Here is a 25372-nt window from a genome sequence, read left to right on the forward strand (position 1 = left end):
GAAGTGTTTCAGTCATAAAATATGCTGATTACTTTACAGAGGTTGTAGGGGATACTATCTTTGACAAAAGTTCCTCCCTTTTTTAGCATTCACAGAATATTTGCATTCACAGAATATAATATTCCTCATACCGAATTCATAAAACCTAAGCATCATGGCCAGCTTTGCACACTGCACATGTTCTTCTTAGACATTCCCTCCTATTTTAACACAAAAAGTAACAAATTAAGATGAAGGAGAAATCTGATGCTCACACAAGTAGATGCTTATCATTTTCATTAGGCTAAAGCTAACCTTCAAGGGGAAACCTATCTAGTACTTAGGGTGCATTTGAATCATAGTTTAATTAAGCACATATTGAGAAAATAATTATCATATAAGCGCTTATGTATAAGCTATTTTTATAATCAAAGAGGGAATATGATATGATTCAACTATTTTTGCTTCAGCACTAAGTTATTAATTATTAAAGTGATATTAATGATCATTATTTTACGACTTTGATGGATTTTAACTCTATTTCTTGAGGTTATAGGGTCAAAATCTTATCATTGAGATTGGTCTAACACCTCTTGAAAAAAAAAGATTTTATCCGAGTTTTGATGGCCAGACTCTTTTTTATCCGGGAGAGTTTATTGAAATAACCTGAAAATCTTATATGCATGTTATACACTACATTTATAAGCTTTCACAATCACTTACACAAAGCACTTTTGTGATAATATATACAAGTACAAATAAGTTCCTCCGAATGCACATTTAAGCCTTGTAGCACCACGATCAGGTATGAACACACTGATATTCTATCGCGCCTCTAATAATGTCACAGAAGCTTCATTTTGTGAACAATCTCCATAACTTGAAGAAGATTCTACCTGAATTGGATGATGAGCTGTTGCAGTATAGAACCCAGGTTGGCTAGGATCAGGCAACAGTTTTTCACCATTCAACATTAAGACCACAGATGACATGTTTGGTCTATGTTCTGGTATTTGTTGCACACATAGTAGACCAACATGAATACATTTCAATATTTCACATGGAATAGTTGTACCATGGAATATATCATCTATGAGCTCTTGTGCCTTTTCTTCATTCCATAGTCTCCATGCCTGAAATCAATGTCACAAATGTTTCCTTATTATACAACTATTACTATTATATGATTGCAGAAAAAATATTGATCCTAAAATATATAAACTTTAAACTTACATGACCAAGAAGATTAAGATGATGACAAGGGTCAAAAAAATTTCGAATCTTTCTCCCACTAATTACCTCCAAAACAATTACACCAAAGCTAAAAACATCGGATTTAATTGAAAATGATCCATGCACAGCATATTCAGGTGGCATATAACCACTGCAACACAACCAAAAAAATTTAGAAAATCAATGTAAAAAAGAATTTTAACATAGTGGAACTATATCACTCAAAGCGGTACTTACTATGTTCCCATCAATCTATTTGTATTGGACTCGTCTAGATCTCCTCGAAATGTTCTGGCTAGACCAAAATCTGATACTCTTGGATTCATATCACTATCAAGAAGAATATTGCTAGTTTTCAAGTCTCTATGGATGATTCTTAATCTAGAGTCTTGATGAAGATATAGCATCCCACGAGCAATCCCGTCAATAATTTGGAACCGTTTTATCAGACCTAGCTGTTCCTTTCGAGTTGAATCTAACAAATTAAATTTAAATTTTAAAGTCAGTCTTGAAACTACATAATGCATAGAGTAAAATGAAGAATCATAATTTAAATAGTGTTAAGTTTCAAACCAAAAATGAAATAATCCAAGCTTCTGTTGGGCATGAATTCATAGATCAAAAGCCTTTCCTCTTGATGAATTGAACAACCAAGAAGTTTTACAAGATTGCGGTGTTGAAGCTTTGCCATCAACATGACTTCATTTTTGAATTGTTCTTCTCCATGTGCAGAAGTTTCTGATAGCCTCTTGACTGCAATCTCTAGTCCATCGTCCAATATGCCCTGACAAATTTTTTGGAAAATTTTGAAACTTCAGTGAAGATTAATGAATCACCTAAAAATGTATAGAAACAAACGAAATCATTAAACAAGTTCTTCGATTGTCACACAACTTAATCAACAATGTTAATCAAGGCTTATTTGAATGAATTTAACTACCTTGTATACCGGTCCAAAACCACCTTGTCCTAACTTGTTACTGTCTGAAAAGTGATTTGTTGCATTAGATATGGTTGAAAAACCAAATATTGTTGATAATTGCACATCTTCCTTCTCCCTTTTGTACTTCCTGTGAAATATTTTTAGCATCCCTAAAATGGTAGGAAGGATTAACTGATTAAGTATAACTAAAAGGATATTTGGAGGAACATGAATATGATTATAGAATTGAAAACTTCTCTTCATTCTAATATTGGAAACTTTAAATTCACCTGGCTTTGCAAGCTTATTTCTCTTTATATATGTAAATGTTGCCACTCCAAGAATCATGATGAATAAAATGACTCCCCCTGCTCCTAGTGCCCCTGCAAGCTTCTTGTTTTTAAAGCTCCAATTGTTTCTCTTATGACCTGAGGAGTAATTAAAGCATTCTCCATGAACAAACAAGCAGCAAGAAGTTTGCAATTTAGGAAAGAAAAGGAAGCTGACTGTGATAAAATAATCGACCACCTAGCATAGATATAGGGACTAATTCTATTTTGCATCAAATATTATAGAGAAACTAAAACCATACCAGAAATGGCCAAAAGAAACTATTTCATATGTTTCAGGAATTAAAAATGACAAATTCTTTTAGGGACTAAAACACGAAAATTGCATATTATACTTCAACTAAAAAGTTAATTAAGCCAAAAAGGTGACTGAGAAAATACCTAACTCTGAAGTTGCCAGTCTTATGAAAATATCTTGTCCTTGGTCTATATGTTTCGTCAAGTCCCTTATCTTACCAAACCAAAGCAAGCAGCCACTATTACTTTTAATATCTAAACTTGCATATGCTGTACAAGAGCAATTTTTCAAACACATTTTCTCACATTCCTTAAGGCTCAAGCTATTGTTAAACCAGGAAGAGGAGGTATCTGGCAACTCTACTCCTGAGTGCTTTAGAAATCCATCTCCAATACAATTTAACCTTATTCTTCTAACACATCCACCAGACCATTCTAAAGAATTCCATTTTTCATTGTACTTTGGGATGAAACCTTCCAAGCATTGACATGTTCTTGGAGAATTTGTAATATTGCAGATAGAATTATCATCACAACTTGAATAATACTCACACTGATCCATCGGACGAGTCGATATAATCTCCCAATCTCTTTTCGTATCTGACCATACCAATCTTTGTGCAAGACCTGATGGATTAAGCCATAATCTAGTAATAGTTTCTTTTTTCAATGTTTCGTATTCATAAGAAACTTCCATGTCAGTGAAAACTAGAGAAAATTTGAACAACTTAAGATTCCTTAGCCATGAAATTGCACCAAAAGCATAACCATTCCATGGTCCTCCTCTACTAAACAAAGTTTTTCCCTTTGTAGTAACTAATTGAGGAAATCCATGAACATCTATGTGATAAGAAAACTCACCAAGAGAAGGATCTTCAACACTTTTCCAAGATGTGAGAGACCTATAAGTACCATTTACTAAATTACTCTTAAGCTTCATTCCTGCAAGGAAATTGTCACCAGGGTAATCAAAACTCTCCCACAAAATCTTCTCACCATCTTTCACAACAAGATTTCCTGAATCTAAAAGTTGCATGACCGGTTTTTCCGCAACTGTTGATGCATTGGAGGACCATACAACAATGCTCCTAGAAACATCCAGAATAGTAATAATAAGACTTCCTTGATCAGTAAGTTTTAGAATTGCTTTTGAGTTTTGTACCGGAGCATCTCTATTAGCAACCCAAACATAGGTCCTAGGTGATATGGTTTTGTACCATATACCAAAGTATTGGAGTTGTACATTTCCAAAGTTGAAGAATCCAGCTTCAAAAGTCCCAGCTGAAGACACCAAAGTCTGATTACCTTGGATAGAATGATCTGGTGTAATAATAACAAAAGTTTCATATTGCATAGATAAAGAGGGAATGAAGCAGAAGAAGAAAGTGTGCAGTATTAGCATGAGCATCTTGTATGTGCTAATGATGATGGTTTGTTGTGTGTGGTTATTAGCTTCCATGTCATTTCATCAAACATTGACTTGAAGAAGAGGGTAATTCTAAGTCAATACATACTATAGAACAGTTTTGTCCAATTGAATATTAGGGACAAAAATTGAGGCTGCAATTGGACAAGTGTTCAATGTATGATGATTGATACATTAAAACTGGGGACCAGTATATGTCCTTCAAGTGTTCAATGGTGACCCAATAGCGGAAAAATGATAACAGGTGACCCAACAGATCGTGGAGAGGCTCCGATACCATCTGAGAAATTGATATTAGGCCTAAGTCAACCCTACAAAACCAGCTTACAAGGTGAGGATTGCCCTCACTTTATAAACACTTAGTCATACCATCTCTCAACCGATGTGGGACTTCTTAACACTTTTCAATCTTGATCTAATGAGGTTTGTCCTCATCATTTTCATTTTATCAAATTCCAAATTCACTTGAGAGGGGCTTAGACCAAGTCTTCCCATGTGTGCCAAATTGCAAATAAGCTTTTGCAACAAAAAGAACAAGTTTGTGGTGTATAATCTAGTCTACTTAACTTAAAGCTTAGTGTGTTCCTAAGATGTTAAGTGATTTGTCTTCAAGTGAAGACTTTTTAGTCTTCCGTGTAACATGGATTGTGGAAGGAAATGAAGGGGCCAATTGTATGATTGCTACTTACTACTTGGTAATATCATGTTAATTTTATCTGTTGGAACCTTAACAGCGGTTTACCCCTAGTCACCCTTAGTGTGTGCTTGGCTTTGCGGTTAAGAATTTTGAGTGAATTGATTATGGTTGGCAAGAACAATAAACCAGCTTATATCTTATAAACTCATGACTAAAAAAAACCTATTTGGGAACTTGTCTTTTTCTGACGAGCTTATAGCTTATTTTGGTAAGCTACTTCAAGTAGTTTATAGCTTATAATGCTTTCACTCAATTTTAGTACCCTTGTTAACTAAAAGAATTAAATATTAATTAATCTTATTTTTTTATGTCATTCCATATTTATAATATAAGATAATTCAATCACTAACTTTACCAAACACTACACACTAAATCAGCTAACTTATCCGCGATAAACTATCATCTAGTTTATTAATTAGTTATCCGTTTTAAATTGTCTTATCAACTATCAACTACTATATTTTATCAAACAAAGCCCGTGTAAAATTGATTATAGCTAAAAGTGGGTTGAATAAAAGTGATTTTTATTTAGATATATACATATAAAAGTGAATTAAAATAAATTTAAGCATGAAAATCAATTTTAGAATAAAAAAATCCAATTTCTCACTTCAATAGAGAGCAGACAGAATATATTTTGATGTATCCAAAAGTAGACTCGGTCGTGTGACATATTGATAATTCTTACATACTCTTGCTTTTTAATTTTCTTTTTCTAAACTCATATTTGTATCAAATTTTTTTGTACAGTAATCTAGTAATTTACTTACCCCCACAGTTTTCCATCTTTAATTTGTTTGTGATATTGGTTATTTTCGTTAGTTTTTCTAAAAAACTTTGACGTTAGAAAATATCTATTTACATATTTTCTTTTTAAACATACCACTAGAAAATATCTATTTACATATTTTCTTTTTAAACATACCACTCATTTTAGTGTATTACGTGGCCACATTAGTAGCTAAATAAGTAAAGTTAACATTTTTTAAGAAAAACTAACGAAAATGACTAATATGACAACAATAATTAAAGTTATGGAATCAATTTGTAACGTTAATTAATTAAAGAATTAATATGAAACCAATAAATAAGTTAAGAGACTAATTGTCCAATTTAACCTTATTTTTATTAAATTTAAAAACTAGCATAATTTAAGGGCCTGTTTGATATTTTACTTGCTAGAGGATGCGAATCATTAGAGATTAAGGGCATGTTTGTTATAGATTTAAAAAAAATGAATTTTTCTTTGTATTTTTAAAAATGGATTTTTTAGAAATTTAATCAAAAATAGTAAAAGTTATTTCAAACTCATTTGACATAAGTTAATTTGTTAAAATTTGAATACCAAAAAAAATAATGAGACTTTGCCATTCAGTAACTTAAATATTTATTGTTAAGATATTTTTACATAGTAAAAATCACATATTTTTTCAAAATGACATCTTTCAAACGAATTTTTCATTTGAAATTTTTCTTAAAAATTAATTTGTTAAAATATTTTAGTAAAAATATACTACACTGTTAAAATATAATTATAACAATCAGGCCCTAAAAATAATTCGTATCAATCCAAATGAAGCGTGGTGCTCTAATTGGAAAATAAAATGAATGGAGAAATAAAAGAAAATAGAAGAAAAAAGAAATAGAGGTGGCTGGTGGAGAGATGTTTTCTCTTTAGGCCTCCGTAGTTTTTTTTCTTTCTGAGTTTTACTTTTTCGCCCTTCAATCAAAACTTCGTTTGTTAAGAACCAAATTTTTTTTGCCTTGAAAAAAAAATTCGGTTTCTATTAACCGAATTTTCACTAAAAAAAAACTTCAGTTTCTGCGACAAAATTGAAATATTTATAGAGTATAAAAAATACACGAGAGGTCTAGAGAAAAAACCTCCGATGGAGAAGAAAGACGGACACATTGGGCCGCACCGTTATTAGGTGGGATTTTGTAGGCATTGTTTGGTACCCTCAGACTCGTGCATAATGTCAAGTCAACGACAATAATTTACACAAGGAAGCTTCTCTTCATTTTCTCCTCTAATTCCTCTTCTTCAATGCCTGTTCAGTTCTTCTATTTATTTAGATAAAGGGAAACAAACACTTGGAGAGAAAATCAACGAGGGAAAAAGTATCATGGTGACTTATGATGTTTTTCTTAGCTTTAGAGGCATAGATACCCGAAAAAACTTCACTGGTAATCTCTACAACTGTCTTCAGCATCAAAGAGGTATAAAAACTTTCATTGATGATGAAAAAATTAAAAAAGGAAAACAAATTACACATACTCTTCTTCAAGCCATTAAAGAGTCTAGAATTTACATTGCTATTTTGTCCCCTAACTATGCATCTTCAACTTTCTGTTTGACTGAACTTGCTGCCATCCTTGATTGTTCCAAGTTACGAGGAAGGATGTTTTTGCCGGTTTTTTATGATGTGGATCCATCCCATGTTAGAAACATAACTGGTACTTATGCTGAAGCTTTTGCAAAACATGAGGTGAGGTTTAGAGGTGAGAAGGAAAAGTTGCAGAAATGGAGGAATGCTTTGCAGCAAGCTGCTAGTGTATGTGGATGGCATTTCATACCAGGACCAGGGTATATGCACATCCTTTTATATATTTCTTTTTTCATACCAGGGTATGCGTTTATTTTTTTAGAATCAGATTTTCTATATCCCATAAGTGTAGCTCAAATGGTAGCTACCAGAGATATTATTGGAGTGGTCGGGGTTCGAATTCCGGATTCCACACTTCTCCACATTTAAATGTGTGAGAGTTTAGTCACTAGACTACTTGACAAAAAAAAATCAGATTTTCTACCCGAACACATTCAATGACTCTGTTTCAATTTAAATGTACTTCTGTAATGTGCAGGTCTGGCCCTGGGTACGAATATAAGTTGATTGGAGAGATAGTTGAATATGTCTTTGAAAAGATCAACCACGAAAAAATTGATGAATTGAAAGATGGTGCTAAAGAATTCTTTGATGATTTGGAAGAAAGTGTTAAAGAAATCATTGATGATTTGGAAGAAGATGTTAAAGAAATCGTTGATGATTTGGAAGAAGGCTATGATGATTTGAAAGAAGATGTTAAAGAATTCTATGATGATTTGGAAGAAGGGGTGAAGGGTATTTTTCTAAATATTGTTAGTTTCTTTGATTCTAATTAGTTTTTTACTTTTATGAGATTCTAAATTTATTTGTTTTTTTTTTTTTTGTATTTATTTTCTTTGCAATTCAAGAATTAATTATTCACATATGATTTTGTTAAATATGCTTGGATCTCATCCCAAAAGCTAGCTCAAAGGGTGAGGTTGCTCTCGCATATTTATACACTTCACATTCCGGGAACCTAAACAATGTGGAACTTCAAACAAACTCCGACAACACAATTACACAAACAACATATTCAACACCCACCCTCACGCATAGCGTGGTCCTGAGTCAGATGCCCACATTGCAGTCCTTAACCCGGCTCTGATACCATGTAAAATATGCTTGGATCTTATCCCAAAAGGTAGCTCAAATGGTGAGGTTGCCCTCACATATTTATACACTTCACATCCCGAGAACCTAAACAATATGAGACTTCAAACAAACTCCGATAACATAGACAACATATTCAACAGATTTCACCCTAGCCGCCGTCGTGTTTACATTCCGTTCACAACAACCGCTTTTGTGTGCAGTACTAGTGTTCATTACACGTTATTGTTCATCATCTATGGTAGTGTTCATTTAAAGGTCCTTCCAGTATTATAATGTTTCTTTATTCTTAATGACGATCACCCACCTTCAAATTTCATCGTGAATGCAAATAGTCATAGTTTGGGCCATACTATTTTCCAAGGTTGGAATTTACATAATCTTCCATGGCATTCGAATTGGAAAAACAATGATGAAGGTGAGGGTCATGTGTAACACCCTGAATTTTAGAAATATTTATTTAAATAGACTATAGTAAAATATTGTGTGTTTATGTATTTATTTAAGGTAAAACATTCATTAATTGGAGAGTTACGTAGTAGAAGAATTAAGAGAAATACATCGGGTGGGTATTATCTCTGTAACTCCTTGGTACCATAAAATACAAGTATTTTGGATAGGAGTAGTAGGTCTGACGGAAAACACTACTCCTCCATAATATTTTATAAACAAAAATGTACTTTATAAATTAATTGTATATTTGATGTATTTTATATATTACAGATAAAAGTATATTTTATCTTTTGTGTGTGGAAGAGAGTCGAGAGAATATGTAATATTCTTTAATATAATGACATATTTTTTGGAAGTTTGTCCCGTGGTTTTTCTCACAACTTGGAGACATCATTGCGAGAAAAGTCATACAAGTGCACGAAATAACTAAATATTTAAACATGCGTCAATAAATAAAGCAAGACAAATCAACGCGCGGAATCAACGTGACAAAGTACGACCATAATGTTTTTGAGATGGGAATTTAAGATTTTAGCGACGACCCGCCAGAATCAAGTTCCAAAATAGAAATTTCAATGCTTTGAATAGAATTCGGTACAAATAAAAAATCACGTAAAGATAAATTGAGAGTTGTTTTGAGAGAAGAAGATAATTATTCATTCATTGATTTTGTTTCAAATGAGGCACAATGCCTTAAATACAACCACAAAGGCTACAAAGGTAAATTGACATAATATAATACAACTAATATTTAAAATACTAATAACCTAATACTTAATACTCCCTCCATTTTTTTTATAAGGAACACTTTGTGAAAAAAATTTGGTTTTTTTTTATAAAAATTTGACCAATTTTCAAATGTTTTAAAGGTTTAATTTCATTTATGCTTTTACTTATTTTTGAACAAGATTATGCTCTTATTTATTATGAGAGAAAATTTAAAAGTAAGTTAGTTGGATTAAAAGTAATTAAATATGGGTATATATAAAATAAATTTAAATTTTTAAGAGTATTAAATGAAAATAACAATTTACAATGTGTTTCATTAATCTGTGTAATTTTTTCAAAATGTTCCTTATAAAAAGTACCGGAGGGAGTACTTATATATTTCCTATTACAATACTCTTCCCTTCAAACATCTTGTTCTCAAGGATGAACAATCACAAGTATCATGATTAGGCAAAGCTTTCCACTTTATTAGAATTTTAGCATCCCGAACATTTCCCCAATTTTCTAACTGAGATTGTGGTTGTTCCAACCCACTAGCGAGGTTCCAGCCATCTACTAAGTCATAGAGTGCAGCAACCAATAATAATAATAATAATCCCAATTTACTAAAATGGCCATACCAGTGTTCCATTGCATTAATCATATGCACATTATCAGGTGGGATGAGTAGGTCAACCGGTTAAGTTAGTTGAGCTAAGGGTTAAAGAGTTGGAGGTTCAGGATTCAAGTCCCGGCAAGGAGAAAAACTAATATAACACAAGTGACGGAATAATTCATTTCCCAACCTGCATGTTTACATTTATGGCATTGTGGAGGACTACACAACACTTTCTCCATTGAATACAAGCACATTAGCATGTCCTCCTCACTGACTTCATTAAAACATTTCTTGAATTTGTCATCTAGGAATAGAGAAATATATCCTTGGATATGAGGATTCATGTGAAGGAAGTACTCAAGGGAGGAATTCAATGTTGCCAAGGGTTTCTTATCATATGCAAAAGGGAAGTTACTGTTGAAGACCATGGTACCCCTTAAAAAGGCTATTTCTTCTTTCACATAGAAGTCCATTTGTAGCTGTGAAACAACCTGATTGAATGACTTTGTTGGAGATAGCCCTTGTGATTCCAAAATCAAAGCACAACATCTCAAAGATAAAAGCATCAACTCAAAAATGAGCTTAATATGTGATGCATCTATCAACCCTTCACTAGCCACATTAACTGTCATTAACATATTATCCTTCCATTTACAACTTGAAGTCTTAGATAGCACATGGTCTGAGGATTTATTTACCTGCGAGAATGTTGAGCTACCTTCACAATTTGATGAGTTGATACTCTAGTCAAAGAGCATTCAAAACTTCAACTCTCATAAACATGATTTTGTACAAGATAGATTTGACCATCCTCTTGATTTGCAAAGAACAAGATAGAACTAGGAAACTGACACAATTCAACTGTGAAGATCCTTTTTTATCAATGTCAGAATTGTTCCTATGATAAGTAGCTTCAAAATAATAGCCTCTCATCGGTTCTACATGTAATTGGCTATACATAGATTCAACTTAAATGTTGTCATGTGAAATAGAATTCAATGGTATCCAAAAAATTGCAGACTTGTCAAAAGTCACAAAAAGTCTTACCACATCAAAATTAATCCAACTATGACAACATAGACCAAATCCATGATTGTGGCTCTTACAACCATAATTTTTAGAAGACTGAATTTCACTATGCACAAGATTGAACCAAGTAAAAGACACTAAATCAGAACTCTCATAGACCCAATTATCAAGAAAATCTAAAATAGAATTCACATAAATACATACCAAGGGTCATGAGGAGGACAAATGATGAGAACATAAACCTTTTGGAAGTGCTCTCCATCCCTAAAGAATACTGCATAATCAACTTCCTACAAACTTTGGCCAATAGCAACTCGCCAACTCCTACCATTGTAATATCAATAGTCAACTCAGCAAATAAGGTTCCCAACCCAAACATTGTACCTTAAACATAAGCATTAGTAGGCTTTGAAATCCGGAATAGAATAGCAGCACTAGCAGTAGAGATAGGTACCCAAACAGAGTTGTGTCACTGTGGTTTTTCATCAAACAGTTGGCGGGATGTTTGCAACGACGAAAATGAATACACAGAGGCAGGTCGGATTGCTGCAAAATGCTTTGTGGTGGTAACCAACAAAAAGAAATACAATCCACAATAATATAATACGTACTAATAACCTAATACTTAATATTAATTTTTTTAAAAAGCTAAATTAACCCACCCAAATTAACACTAGAGAGAATCGAACTTGAAAGCTTAAGGAGAAACACACTCTCAGAGTCTCAGGTTCCAAGCCAATACCACATTATTTTCCACAAGGAAGCTTCCTCTTCATTTCTCTATAATTTCCTTTATGCCATCCCACAACTGCTTGTTGATTTCTTCTTCTAAGAAGAAAAAGGAAAACAATCACTTAGACAGAAAATTAACCAGAAAAAGAAAAGAAAGAAGGTATCATGGAACAACAAACACTACCTTCTTTGTCTTCTTTCACATGTGATTGGACTTATGATGTTTTTCTCAGCTTTAGAGGCATAAATACTAGAAACAATTTCACTGGTAATCTCTACAATTATCTTCAGCATCAAAGAGGTATACAAACTTTCATTGATGATGAACAAATTCAGAAAGGAGAACAAATCACACCTACTCTTCTTCAAGCCATTAAAGAGTCTAGGATTTTCATTGCTATTTTCTCCCCTAACTATGCATCTTCAACGTTTTGTTTGACTGAACTTGTTACCATCCTTGAGTGTTCCAAGTCACAGGGAAGGTTATTTTTGCCGGTTTTTTATGATGTGGATCCATCTCATATTAGAAACATAACTGGTACTTATGGTGAAGCTTTTGCAAAACATGAGGTGAGGTTTAGAGGCGAGAAGAAAAAGGTTCAGAAATGGAGGGATGCTTTACATCAAGCTTCTAATATGTCTGGATGGCATTTCAAACCAGGGTATGTATGTACTTCACACCATTATCCATTTATATATTTCTTTTTTCAATTACCCCCTTTTATGTTTTGTTTCCAACACATGATGTAATTGCAATCTATCTATCTATCTATTCTATTTCGAATATTCGTAGAATTGAGAGTTTGACCTAACTTATAGATGACCTAATCAAAAACCTGATAGCAAGTGGCCAAACATATCGTGGGAGGCTCTAATACCATCTGAGAATTAGTAGTAACTCAACCTTACAAAACCGGCTTATAAGGCAAAGATCGTCCTCACTTATAAACAAATATTCAGACTATCTGGCAACCCTCTTAACAAATATGATTCATATTCGTTTATAAGCTATGAAGCACTGACATATACCCCGGACACTTGATACCGACAAAAGTTTAAGAAAATGAATTAATTAAATATAATCATGTGTCAGGCTGCTATGTCGGGACGGCATTTCAAACCTGGGTACATATCACCATCCCTTCCTACTTATTCTGTTCTGTGATATTTTGTTTTCTAACCTAAGGTAAATATAAAATCTATGTATTCTTTTCTATTGGGTATGACTCATCTTCACTTATAATTATGATTTATGAATGATACTATAATTAAACATTGTACAATGTAACCATAAGTATGACATATTTGAAAAAATTGCAGCAGCCTAATCCTAATAGCTTTTCTAGAATCTATTTTTTTTTTTAAACTAAGGAACCTAAATGTAGGAGTTTGACATTTTAAAAAAATGATTTTTATGATATTAAACAAACAGAAAATGGCTTTCTAAAAAAGAATCTCTATATTTTTCAAAACAAAATCATTTTTTTTAAAGCTTAAACAAATGCACCCTTAATCACATTCAATGACTCTGTCAATCTACACGTACTTCTGTAATGTTCAGGTTTGAATCAGAGTATAAGTTGATTGGAAAGATAGTTGAAGAGGTCTCGATAAAGATCAACCGTGTTCCTTTGCATGTTGCAGACAATCCAGTTGGGTTGGAGTCTCGAATGTTAGAAGTGACATCTCTCCTTGGACTTGAGTCCGATGAGAGAGTCAACATGGTAGGTATTTATGGAATCCGCGGAATAGGCAAATCAACAACTGCTCGTGCTGTGCATAACTTGATTGCTGATCAATTCGAAGGTGTGTGTTTTCTTGCTGACATAAGAGAGAGGGAAATTCATCATGGTCTTGTACAACTCCAAGAAACATTACTTTCTGAAATACTTGGAGAGAAGGATATTAAAGTGAGAGATGTTTACAAAGGAATTTCATTAATTAAAAGGAGGCTTCAAAGAAAGAAAGTCCTTTTGATTCTTGATGATGTTGACAACGAAAAACAGTTACAGGCACTTGTAGGAGGACATGATTGGTTTGGCTTCGGCAGCAAGATCATAATCACTACAAGAGACAAGCATTTGCTGGCTACTCATGGAATTGTGAAAGTATATGAGGTTAAACAACTAGAAAATGAAAAGGCTCTTGATTTATTTAGTCGGCATGCATTTAAAAATAAAACATTTGATCCAGGTTATGCGAATATTGCAAAACATGCAGTATCTTATTGTCATGGTCTTCCCTTGGCTTTGGAGGTGATAGGTTCTCAATTGTTTGGAAAAAGTTTAGCTGTATGGAAATCCTCCTTAGATAAATATGAAAGAGTCCTACGTAAAGACATCCATGAAAATTTTAAAAGTAAGCTATGATGATTTGGAAGAAGATGCGAAGGGAATTTTTCTAGATATCGCTTGTTTCTTCAATTCTTATGAAATAAGCTATGTAAAAGAAATACTATACTACCATGGTTTTCATGCCTATTTCATCAACTTATGGTTGTAGAGGATTTCGATCATCTGAAGATGAAGAAAAAGTGAGTCCAAATGTGTTTGAAAATGCCGTGCTGGTTTATAATTAGTATGGGAAATCCTTTCCTTAATGTGTATTCTCGTAATATAAGCTCCAACGATGTCATCGAAATTTGTACTCAGATTGAATCTGAAATCGATGATCAGTTTGATCCTTCATCGACGAAAGTATGTTTGGGTAAGCTTAAAAGTAATAAATTATCAGTGTGTTTTTGGTTCCAAAAAAAATTCCCCAAGATAAACCTATTGTATTGTATAATGTACATACTACAAAGCATTATGATGTCACGAATATCGAGACCTAACTCATCCTTACAAAACCGGCTTGTAAGGTGAGGATTGCCTCCTCTTTATAAACTCTTCTCAAGAGTCCTATCTATCCGATGTGGGACTAAATCCCACCGAGTGTTGGCCGCTAACACACCCCCTCACGCTTCAGCCCGGCCCAATGGGCCTGAAGCGTGAACGATGTCGGAAGCCCAACAATAGACCCGATAGGCTCTGATACCATGTCACGAATATCGAGACCTAACTCATCCTTACAAAACCGGCTTGTAAGGTGAGGATTGCCTCCTCTTTATAAACTCTTCTCAAGAGTCCTATCTATCTGATGTGGGACTAAATCCCACCGAGTGTTGGCCGCTAACATATGACAACATGGTGTTGGATTTCAAGTTGAATGTGTTCATCCATGGCTACACAAAGAAAAACAAACCAATTCTTTTGTTGGCAAAGTGGACGATGATTACAACTTAATTGGCAATCCTGATTCTCCTCTGTCAATTGAGCAGATATTTCAAGAGATGCAGATAATAAATGAGTACATGTCATCTTCTACAAATCCTCTAGATTGGAACAAGCATTACTTGCTTATGAAGGCACGTTAGATGTCGATTCAACACGTGACTACGCAAGGTTCTAGGCGATTCTAGGGAAATTGGGTTGAGCCAAATTAAGCATGCGAGGCAAGAAAGTCCTGTTCGAGTGAAGGAAATCAAAGTAGTCACTTGGATTAAAGCAGATGAAGTTTTTCTTTCATCTCATCAAATACCTATATCGAGTTCCAACTTCAACACTGAGAATTATCGGACACCCTATTTTATGTCTTATGTTATCTATGTTATTGTAATGTAATATAACTTGATGAACTCTAATAATATATTTGTTTATTGATTTGATTGCTTACTGAGTGAAGATACCACCATTAAGTGGAAATGAAGGATATAACTAATTGTTTTAACATTTACTAACTATAACTTAACATTAATAAGCTACTAACTAATTGATAAGGGAAATGACCTAGCCATCATGGAGGAGGGTAGGTGATTATCATACTAAGGGAACTGAGGAGGGTAGCCTCTCCAAATTACATGTAAATCCAACCACACAACCAAACATTAGATCCTCTACAAATCACTAAATCAGATAACTACAACTTCAACAAGGATATTCTATGCTCTATATATCTATCTTTATACTTGCTAAAACCAATTTTAGCACATATTTAACAGTATTTCATCCATATCAGTGTCAAACACAGTGACATTCTATCGTGCCTCTAACAATGAGATTGAAGCTTCATTTATTGAACACCCGTTTGAAGAAGATCCTATGCTATTTGTATTATTTCTTCCTGCATAGAAACCAGGTTCACTTGGTTTGGGCAGTAACTTTTCACCCTTTAACATAAAGACCACAGAAGACATGTTAGGCCTATCTTCTGGTTGCTGTTGTACACACAATAGACCCACATGCATAAATCTTATTATTTCTGAACATATCGCCTCATCATATAATATGTCGGCTATCAACTCCTCTGGCCTTTCTTCAATCCATAGTCTCCATGCCTAAAATGACATCAACGTTACAGCAAGAGTAAGCTGAATGGTTAGTCAATTTCAATCGATGAAATCATAATTGGATAAAAATTCATGGTGGCGGAAATGCATAATAGAAAAATAGAAGTTCACTACACACAAGATTGAAAACATATGCGCTCCAAAACTTACATGCCCAAGAAGGTTTAAACGATGTCGAGGGTCACAAAATCCACTATTCTTCTTACCGCTAATTATCTCAAGAACAACGACCCCAAAGCTAAAAACATCAGATTTTATTGAGAAAGATCCATGCACCGCATATTCTGGAGGCATATATCCACTGCAAGAAAAACATTAAAGTTAGGGAAAAAAATATATTAAAAAGGGTTGTGACATGATAGAACTGAAGGTATATATAACTTCTCAATAATTGTAATACAGAAACAAATTACGAAGACTGAAGTTTTTCTTTTTTGACCAAAACTAAAGTAATTTAAGCCTTATATCGAAATAAATGTTAGTTTGAATTACTATGTTCCCATGACTCTATTTGTTTTAGCTTCAGCTTGGTCTCCCATAAATGATCTTGCTAAACCAAAATCTGATATCTTTGGGATCATATCAATATCAAGAAGAATATTGCTTGTCTTCAGATCTCTATGTATGATTCTTAGTCTAGAATCCTGATGCAGATACAGCAGCCCCCGAGCAATCCCATCAACGATTTCCAAGCGCTTTGTCCAATCTAGTAATTTACTTCGTGTAGGATCTAACAAATAACACATTCTTAAGTTAGCAAGAGAATTGAGACCTACATTAAGGTAAAGAGTAACACAGAGAACAAAAGATTTGGTTGGTGTGAAAGTTCAAACCAAAAATAAAGCAGTCCAAGCTTCTGTTGGGCATGAATTCGTAGATCAACATCTTTTCATCTTGTTGAATAGAACAACCAAGAAGTTTTACAAGATTACGGTGTTGAAGTGTTGCCATTAGTTTTACTTCATTTTTGAACTCTTCAATTCCTTGTCCTGATGTTTTAGAAAGCTTTTTAACAGCAATCTCTTGGCCATCTTCCATTATGCCCTAGTAATATTTTTGGAAATTGTAGTACTTAAGGTAACCAATAAGGGAATAAATAAACTTGGTAACCAATGCTTTACCTTGTACACTGGTCCAAAACCACCTTCTCCTAACTTGTTTCTGTTAGAGAAGTAATTTGTTGCAATAGTGATGGTTGAAAAATCAAATATTGTTGCCATGTCACCATCTTCCTTCTCCTTATTGTGCTTCCAGTGAAATAACTTTTTAAAATAACCTGAAGTAACAATTTAAGTGTTTAAATGTTAAGAAAGTAAAGGGACACAGCTATCAAACTTCAGAACTCATTGTAAGTTGTGACTAATCTGTTTGCAACACTATTTGAGTACTATTTAATCTGTTTCACGTACCTTCGTTCCCAAGCTTCTTTCTATATGCTGATTTGACCAATACAAGAACAGTTAGTCCTATAATGAATGCAATAACCGCTGCTAGAGTCCCAGCAAGCTTCAACTTCCACTTATTCTTTTTATGATCTGGGGTTTGAAGTAAATGTAAGCCAACAAGAAATATTGAATATCTCTTTAGAGAACAACATGTTAAAAGTGAAAAGGTAATTTAATAGTGTCACATTATTTTAAGTTTTCAACAGTGCTTAATAATATCAAGACAAATGGTGAAATTTATATATTATTTCTATATATCTAACTGAAAAGGCAAAAAATGTAATAGGAAATGAAAATACCAAGTTCTGATGATGCAAGTCGTATGTAAATGTCTTGTCCTATGCCCGTATGTTTTCTCATATCCACAATGTTGTGAAACCAAAGTAAGCAGCCACTACCACCATTTCTGATATCTAAATTTGCATATGCTGTGCAAGAACAGTTTTTCAAACACATTATCCTACAATCCTCAAGGGTCATGCTCCTGTCATACCACGATTCTGACGTATCTGGCAACTTCATGTTTGTGTACGGTAAAAATCCATCTCCATGGAGACAATTTAAAGGTGTTTTCCTTACACACCCATCAGACCAATTCGATGACTTCCATTTTGTTTGAAATTTTGGCATGAAACCTTCCAAGCATTCACATATTGGAAAGTCATTTATATTGCAGTTAGAGTTGATACCACACAAGGCATATTCATCACACTGGTCTGTAGGCAGAGAAGATAAAACCTCCCAAATTTGTTTTGTATCTGACCATAGATAACGTTGTGAATTTCCGTATGGATCTAGCACCAATCTAGTAATAATTGAACTGTTCAAAGTTTCATATTGATAAGAGAATTCTTTGTCGGTGAACACTACTGAGAAATTCAAGATTCTATTATTTCTTTGCCAAGATACACCAGTGAAAAGAATTCCATTCCATGACCCTCCTCTATACAGAATTCTTGATTCCTTTATAGTAACAATTTGAGGATAACCATGTGTTTCTATCCAATATGGAAACTCGCCTACAGAAGGATCTTCAGGGCTTCTCCAAGATGTGAGATATCTATATGGACCGGTAACTAAATTACTCTTCAGCTTCATTCCAGCAAGGAAAGTGTTACCAGGATAATCAAAACTTTCCCACAAAATGTTATGAGTGTTGTTTCCATCTTTCAAAACAAGATTTCCTGAATCCAAAAGATGAACAACTGGTTTCACTCCAATTCTTGATGAATTGGAGTTCCAGATAATGCCTTTGGAGCCATCAAGAATATTAAGACTTCCTTGATCAGTAAGTTTCATCATTGCTGTTGAGTTTTGTACTGGCGTGTCTCTATTAGCAACCCACACAATAGTCCTAGGTAATATGCTCTTGTACCATATACCAATGTATTGCCGTTGTGGATCTCCAAAGTTGAAAAATCCTGCTTCAAATGTTCCTGCTGCAGAAACAAGGGTATCATTGTATTGTATAAACTGATTTGGAGTAAGTGTATGCTGAATAGAGTAAGTAGGCATGGTGCAAAAGAAGAAAGTACACACCATAAGCATAAGCACCTTATTATGGTTCTCCATAGTGTTTGTGTTAGTTTGTCTTCATCATTTTCATTTTATCAAATTCCAAATTTTGAGAGGGGCTTAGTCCAAGTCTTCCCTTGTGTGCCAAATTCCACACAAAATTTTGAAACTTAAAGCGTGAAGACTAATCTTAGTCTACTCAACTTAAAGCTTGCTGTGTTCCTAAGTTGTTAACTGATTCGCCTTCAAGTGAAGACTTTTAGTGGTCAATCACGGAAAATTATTAGAAATTCTTGCTACTAATACGATGGATTACCTTAATAAGTGATTCATCATAGACTACTTTTAATAATTATCAGAAATTCTAATGATTGTCGAAAATGCTCTTTACTTGGGTTAGTTCGGTGGTATTGGCTTGAGATCTGGGGGTGTGCTCCTCCTTGAGGTCATATGTTCGATTCTCTCTGGTAGCAATTTGGGTAGACTAATTTAGCTTCTTCAAAAAAAAAAATAGAAATTCATAACTCTCCTCATCTCTTCGACTAAAACAGGGATATGATTAGTGTAAGTTAATACGAGTTACATCTTTATTTTCTATTGTTTAATTTGATATCAATTAAGACATTCTACTTTTAGTCTTCATCATTTACTCCCCTTTATTTTAGTAGACGCAAGTCTTCATCATTTACTCTCAATATGAAGCTTAAAATTTAGAAAGACCATATTTAAACAATAATGTGTGTCGTCGTTGCAATTTTAAATGTTTTTTATGTACTAGTCCACAATAGACCAATTATAAAAGTTATTTATAATTTATAAAGAAAAATAAATCATACATTAGGAATAACCAAAATATAATAATTTGGAGTTTTTTTTTTCATAATTTTTTAAAATAAATTGAATTGAAAGATGTAAAAACAATTTTTATTAATTATTCTCTATCAATTTTTTTATATTAATTATTGGTTAAGGAGAAAATAAAAGAGAGAGAGAGAGAGAGAGGATAAATTAATTATTAGTCAATTTGAAATAGAAAAAATGAATATTTATCAAAGTCTTCCACGTACTATCTATATATTAGTCTTTGATAATGATGGCAATGATGTATACTGCTACATATTAAAGTCTTATTAAACGGTTTATTCCATTTATTAACAATTGAATTGGTCTATGGGTATAAAATATGGGAAATGTTAAACAGTGCCCCGGGGCAGGCACTGGTTAAAGAAGCAAAAATAGTAATTTAGTATTGTAATTTGTAACTTGTACGGTCAACTCCTCAAAAATTTTAAAAAAAATGTTATTTTCTATTCAAAATTTCCTTTTTTTGGGTTTCTTAACCAGTGCCCCGGGGGCACCGGTTAGCCGGGCACTCTATCAATACGAAAACTGTCTCTATATTATATTTTTTCAGAGGAAAAAATTATTCTTTAATATATAAAATATAAGTGAAATAAGTGAAATTATCGTGTTTTTTAATTATTGTAAACTTATTTATTCAATTTTATGTGTCAGTGACAAATAATGATTTCGTGTATATCTATTCTATACTATATACAAAGAGAATACATGAGTTTTGGTGCGAACTTTTCATAATACCAACAATACCCTTGATTTGTTTATAAATAGCAACTGAAATCTTTTATTAACAAACTCACCATAACATACTACACATCGTTTTTTTAATAGCAAAAATGTTTTATTAACAAACTCACCATAACATAAGTCATAGTTTTTTTTTTACATAAATTAGACAAAGGCAGGCGCGCCTGCTTGATCTTAATAAAAAAATTAGAAACTTTATTAAGAATATTTAGAGTAATTTAGTAAGTTTAATATATTATTATTAGTGGTTAAAAACTGTACTTATCTTATATTCTTCCTATTTTATTTTTTATTTTTTTTCGTGAAATTACAATGAAGAATATAAAACCTGCAACGTGCTTAATAGTAATAAACATAAATTAATAACTTTGGTGATAATCGATTTTAATATATTAGTATTTTTTTTTGACGAATTAATATATTTGTAATAGAAGTAGTAATAGATTAGTAGTCAGGGACGACCCTGAGGCAGGACAAGCAGGCCCGCAGCGAGGGCCTCAAAATTTATGGGGCTTCAATTTTTTTTCAAGCCCATCTTAATAATAAGAAATGAGATTACTTGTTGAGCAAGTAAATCCTATTTGTTCACTTCTATTGTTACCAACTAAATAATTCAAGAGCCTCTTCATTTTTCAGTTGTTTATTCAGCCGGAACCTTTGATGTGGTTATTAACTTCCATGTTCATTTCATCAAGCATTGATTTGAAGAAGAGTGTGTTTCCAGGTCAATAGCATACTATAGGACAGTTTTGTCCAATTGAATATTAGAGACAAAAGTTGAGGCTGTAAGTGGATAAAGGTTCAGTATATGATTGCACTACTAGAAAAACAGGTTTTAACCAGTAACTGGGGACCAGTATATGTCCTTCCCTACCTGGATTCGGATTTAACCAGTAACTGCGTGATGGAGTTATTGATCTTGGTTGCCTTCACTATTTAGCCTCTTTATTCAATAACTCAACCTTACAAAACCAACTTGTAATGTAAAGATTGCCTTTACATATAAACCATGTTCATGCCTTATCTCATCGAATGCTGTTATGCAACAACTAGGTAAGTCACTATACAAACGTTGGAAATGTCTGCAAACCAATGAAGATTGTAGATTGCTCCTGTTAAAGGGTTTCCTGGTGTATCGCTACCAAAGGTTGTTACAATGACTCATTGTTTAGGTAATTTCTAAATAGCCTTCTAAGAATTTAGGAAAGTCATATAAGCCTTTATTATTATCCTTCAATTTTCCTCAAGGTTGTCAACAATCCTTTTTCATTACAGTAATTCGATTTTTGTTGCTATGCATACTATTTTGTTAGTAATAAACTATTTAATTGTCCTACAACAAAATTTACTTATAAGTTATAATGATTCACAGTAATAATCAACTGTTATTTTTTTATATATATCTTTACATTATTATGAAATTTTAGACACTGTTTCAAAACATTCCAATACCTTGGCCTCTCCAAGTTACATGTAAATCAAACCACACAAGTAATTATATGCAAATTAATCTTGAAAACAACCTAAACAACCAAACATTAGATCCTTTACAAATCACAAAATCAGATAGCTACAATAAGCATATTCTATGCTCTATCTATCTTTGTTGCCAAGATCAAATTTTAGCACATATTTAACAGTATTTCATCCATATCAGTGTCGAGCACAATGACATTCTATCGGGCCTCTAACAATGAGATTGAAGCTTCATTTATTGAACACCCGTTTGAAGAAGATCCTGTTTTATTTGTATTATTTCTTCCTGCATAGAAACCAGGTTCATTTGGTTTGGGCAGTAACTTTTCACCCTTTAACATAAAGACCACCGATGACATGTTAGGCCTATCTTCTGGTTGCTGTTGTACACACAATAGACCCACATGCATAAATCTTATTATTTCTGAATATATCGCCTCATCATATAATATGTCAGCTATTAACTCCTCTGGCTTTTCTTCAATCCATAATCTCCATGCCTAAAATGACATCAAGGTTAGAGGAAGAGTAAGCTCAGTGCTTACTCAATTTTCAATCGATGAAATCATAATTGATAAAAAAAAATGGTGAATGAAATACATAATAGAAAAATAAAAGGTCACAACACACAAGATAGAAAACATATGCGCTTCAAAACTTACATGCCCAAGAAGGTTTAGACGATGTCGAGGATCACAAAATCCACTATTCTTTTTACTGCTAACTATCTCAAGTACAACGACTCCAAAGCTAAAAACATCAGATTTTATTGAGAAAGATCCATGCACTGCATATTCTGGAGGCATATATCCACTACAAGAAAAAAAACAATGAAATTAGGGAAAAAAATATATATTAAAAAGGGTTGTGAACTTGTTACATAAAATTACGACGATTGGAGTTCTCAGTCCCTAACAAAATATATTAATACACAGTACAAGTAACATAAAATTGTAGTAGTATTTAGTTCCTGAAAAAATTCTTATCTGTATTAATGCCTGAAACATACGAATAACAGAAACAATGCAAATGCATATTATGAAGACTGAAGTTTTTCTTTTTTGACAAAAACTAAAGTAATTTAAGCCTTATATTGAAATAAATGTAAGTTGGAATTACTATGTTCCCATGACTCTATTTGTATTAGCCTCAGCTTGGTCTCCCATAAATGATCTGGCTAAACCAAAATCTGCTATCTTTGGGATCATATCAATATCAAGAAGAATATTGCTTGTCTTCAGATCTCTATGTATGATTCTTAGTCTAGAATCCTGATGCAGATACAGCAGCCCCCGAGCAATCCCATCAACAATTTCCAAGCGCTTTTTCACCTTGTTTTCCAAGCTTCTTTCTGTATGCTGATTTGACCAATGCAAAAACAATTAGTCCTATAATGAATGCAATAACCCCTGCTAGAGTCCCAGCAAGCTTCAAGTTCCGCTTATTCTTTTTATGATCTGAGGGTTGAAGCAAATGTCATTCAACAAGCAAATATTGAATCTCTCTATAGAGAACAACATGTTAAACATCCTTTGGAAGTTGATTCATGATCAACTGTTCTTAGAAATAGCTCGGGTATATACTTAAATGTGAAAAGATAATTTATTAGTGTCACATAAATTTAAGTTTCCAACGGTGCTTAATAATATCCAGACAAATGGTGAAATTTATATATTTTTGTGATATATATATATATATATATATATATATATATATATATATATATATATGAAAAGGCAAAAGATGTAATAGGAAATGAAAATACCATGTTCTGAAGATGCGAGTCGTATGTAAATGTCTTGTCCTATGCCTAGATGTTTTCTCATATCCACAATGTTGTCAAACCAAAGTAAGCAGCCACTACCACCATTTCTGATATCTAAATTTGCATATGCAGTGCAAGAACAATTTTTCAAACACATTGTCTTGCATTCCTCAAGGGTCATGCTCCTGTCAAACCACGATGCTGACGTATCTGGCAACTTCATGTTTGTGTAAGGTAAAAATCTATCTCCATGGAGACAATTTAAAGGTGTTTTCCTTACACACCCATCAGACCAATTCAATGACTTCCATTTTGTTTGAAATTTTGGCATGAAACCTTCCAAGCATTCACATATTGGAAAGTCATTTATATTGCAGTTAGAGTTGATACCACACATGGCATATTCGTCACACTGGTCTGAAGGACTAGTAGCTATAACCTCCCAAGTTTGTTTCATATCTGACCATAGAAAACGTTGTGCATTTCCATTTGGATCTAGCGCCACTCTCGTAATAATTGGATTGATCAAAGTATCATACTGATAAGAGACTTCTTTGTGAGTGAACACTACCGTGAAATTCACGATTCTATTATTTCTTTGCCAAGCAAGACCAGTGAAACGAATTCCATTCCATGACCCTCCTCTATACAGAATTCTTGCTCCGTTTGTAGTAACCTGTTGAAGATAACCATGTGTATCTATCTTAAATGAAAACTCGCCTTCAGCAGGATCTTCAGGGTTTCTCCAAGATGTGAGATATTTATATGGACCAGTAACTAAATTACATTTCAGCTTCATTCCAGCAAGGAAAGTGTCACCAGGATAATCAAAACTTTCCCACAAAAAGTTCGGAGTGTTGTTTCCATCTTTCAGAACAAGATTTCCTGATTCCAAAATCTGAACAACTGGCTTCACTCCAATTCTTGATGAATTGGAGTTCCAGATAATGCCTTTGGAGCCATCAAGAATAACAAGACTTCCTTGATCAGTAAGTTTCATCATTACTGTTGAGTTTTGTGCAGGCCTGTTTCTATTGGCAACCCACACATAAGTCCTTGGTGATATGCTCTTGTACCATATACCAAAGTATTGTATTTGTGGATCTCCAAAGTTGAAAAATCCTGCTTCAAAGGTTCCAGCTGCAGAAACAAGGGTATCATTGTATTGGATAAACTGATTTGAAGTAAGAGTGTTCTGAATAGAGTAAGTAGGCATGGAGTAAAAGAAGAAAGTACACACCATTAGCATTAGTACCTTATTATGGTTCTCCATAGTGTTTGTGTTAGTTTGTGAGGGGCTTAGTCAAATTTTCAT

General features: G+C 33.4%; 3 protein-coding genes, 1 long non-coding RNA gene and 1 pseudogene across 8 annotated transcripts; 2 read left to right on the top strand and 3 right to left on the bottom strand.

Annotated features, from left to right (window-relative positions):
- Positions 1 to 631: 631 nt before the first annotated feature.
- On the bottom strand, positions 632 to 4297 carry LOC123913214 (G-type lectin S-receptor-like serine/threonine-protein kinase At4g27290). 2 transcript variants are annotated; one of them, XM_045963849.1, is made up of 7 exons: positions 2866 to 4297; positions 2425 to 2562; positions 2153 to 2304; positions 1786 to 1996; positions 1450 to 1687; positions 1213 to 1363; positions 632 to 1112 (listed from the first exon to the last, which is right to left on the bottom strand). In XM_045963849.1, the coding sequence occupies exons 1-7, from the start codon at positions 4178 to 4180 to the stop codon at positions 804 to 806; spliced, it is 2514 nt and encodes an 837-aa protein (XP_045819805.1). In that variant the 5' UTR covers positions 4181 to 4297; the 3' UTR covers positions 632 to 803. The 2 variants fall into 2 exon arrangements, with proteins under 2 accessions (XP_045819805.1, XP_045819804.1); XM_045963848.1 differs by having other exon boundaries at positions 2153 to 2562; positions 2866 to 4212.
- A 2406-nt stretch (positions 4298 to 6703) lies between these two features.
- LOC123913220 (disease resistance protein RPV1-like) lies at positions 6704 to 9794 on the top strand. Of its 2 annotated transcripts, XM_045963857.1 has the most exons (3): positions 6704 to 7064; positions 7235 to 7431; positions 7710 to 9794. In XM_045963857.1, exons 2-3 carry the CDS (start codon positions 7247 to 7249, stop codon positions 8005 to 8007), a joined length of 483 nt encoding a protein of 160 aa, XP_045819813.1. In that variant the 5' UTR covers positions 6704 to 7064; positions 7235 to 7246; the 3' UTR covers positions 8008 to 9794. The 2 variants fall into 2 exon arrangements, with proteins under 2 accessions (XP_045819813.1, XP_045819812.1); XM_045963856.1 differs by having other exon boundaries at positions 6708 to 7431; positions 7710 to 9128.
- Positions 9795 to 10574: 780 nt separating this feature from the next.
- LOC123913221 lies at positions 10575 to 12528 on the bottom strand. Of its 2 annotated transcripts, XR_006811600.1 has the most exons (3): positions 12049 to 12528; positions 10802 to 11960; positions 10575 to 10715 (listed from the first exon to the last, which is right to left on the bottom strand). It is a non-coding gene; the product is annotated as an uncharacterized LOC123913221 (long non-coding RNA). The 2 variants fall into 2 exon arrangements; XR_006811601.1 differs by lacking the exon at positions 10575 to 10715 and having other exon boundaries at positions 11218 to 11957; positions 12049 to 12190.
- Positions 11948 to 14669, top strand: LOC123913218 (annotated as a pseudogene).
- Positions 14670 to 15674: 1005 nt separating this feature from the next.
- LOC123913216 (G-type lectin S-receptor-like serine/threonine-protein kinase At4g27290) lies at positions 15675 to 25354 on the bottom strand. Of its 2 annotated transcripts, none has more exons than XM_045963851.1 (7): positions 24058 to 25354; positions 23624 to 23749; positions 17373 to 17527; positions 17085 to 17295; positions 16744 to 16981; positions 16402 to 16552; positions 15675 to 16239 (listed from the first exon to the last, which is right to left on the bottom strand). In XM_045963851.1, the coding sequence occupies exons 1-7, from the start codon at positions 25328 to 25330 to the stop codon at positions 15940 to 15942; spliced, it is 2454 nt and encodes an 817-aa protein (XP_045819807.1). In that variant the 5' UTR covers positions 25331 to 25354; the 3' UTR covers positions 15675 to 15939. The 2 variants fall into 2 exon arrangements, with proteins under 2 accessions (XP_045819807.1, XP_045819806.1); XM_045963850.1 differs by lacking the exons at positions 23624 to 23749; positions 24058 to 25354 and adding exons at positions 17661 to 17786; positions 17996 to 19530.
- Between the last annotated feature and the right edge of the window lie 18 nt (positions 25355 to 25372).

This window comes from Trifolium pratense, linkage group LG3, assembly GCF_020283565.1.
Source record: "Trifolium pratense cultivar HEN17-A07 linkage group LG3, ARS_RC_1.1, whole genome shotgun sequence".
In the NCBI taxonomy this organism is placed as follows: domain Eukaryota; kingdom Viridiplantae; phylum Streptophyta; class Magnoliopsida; order Fabales; family Fabaceae; genus Trifolium; species Trifolium pratense.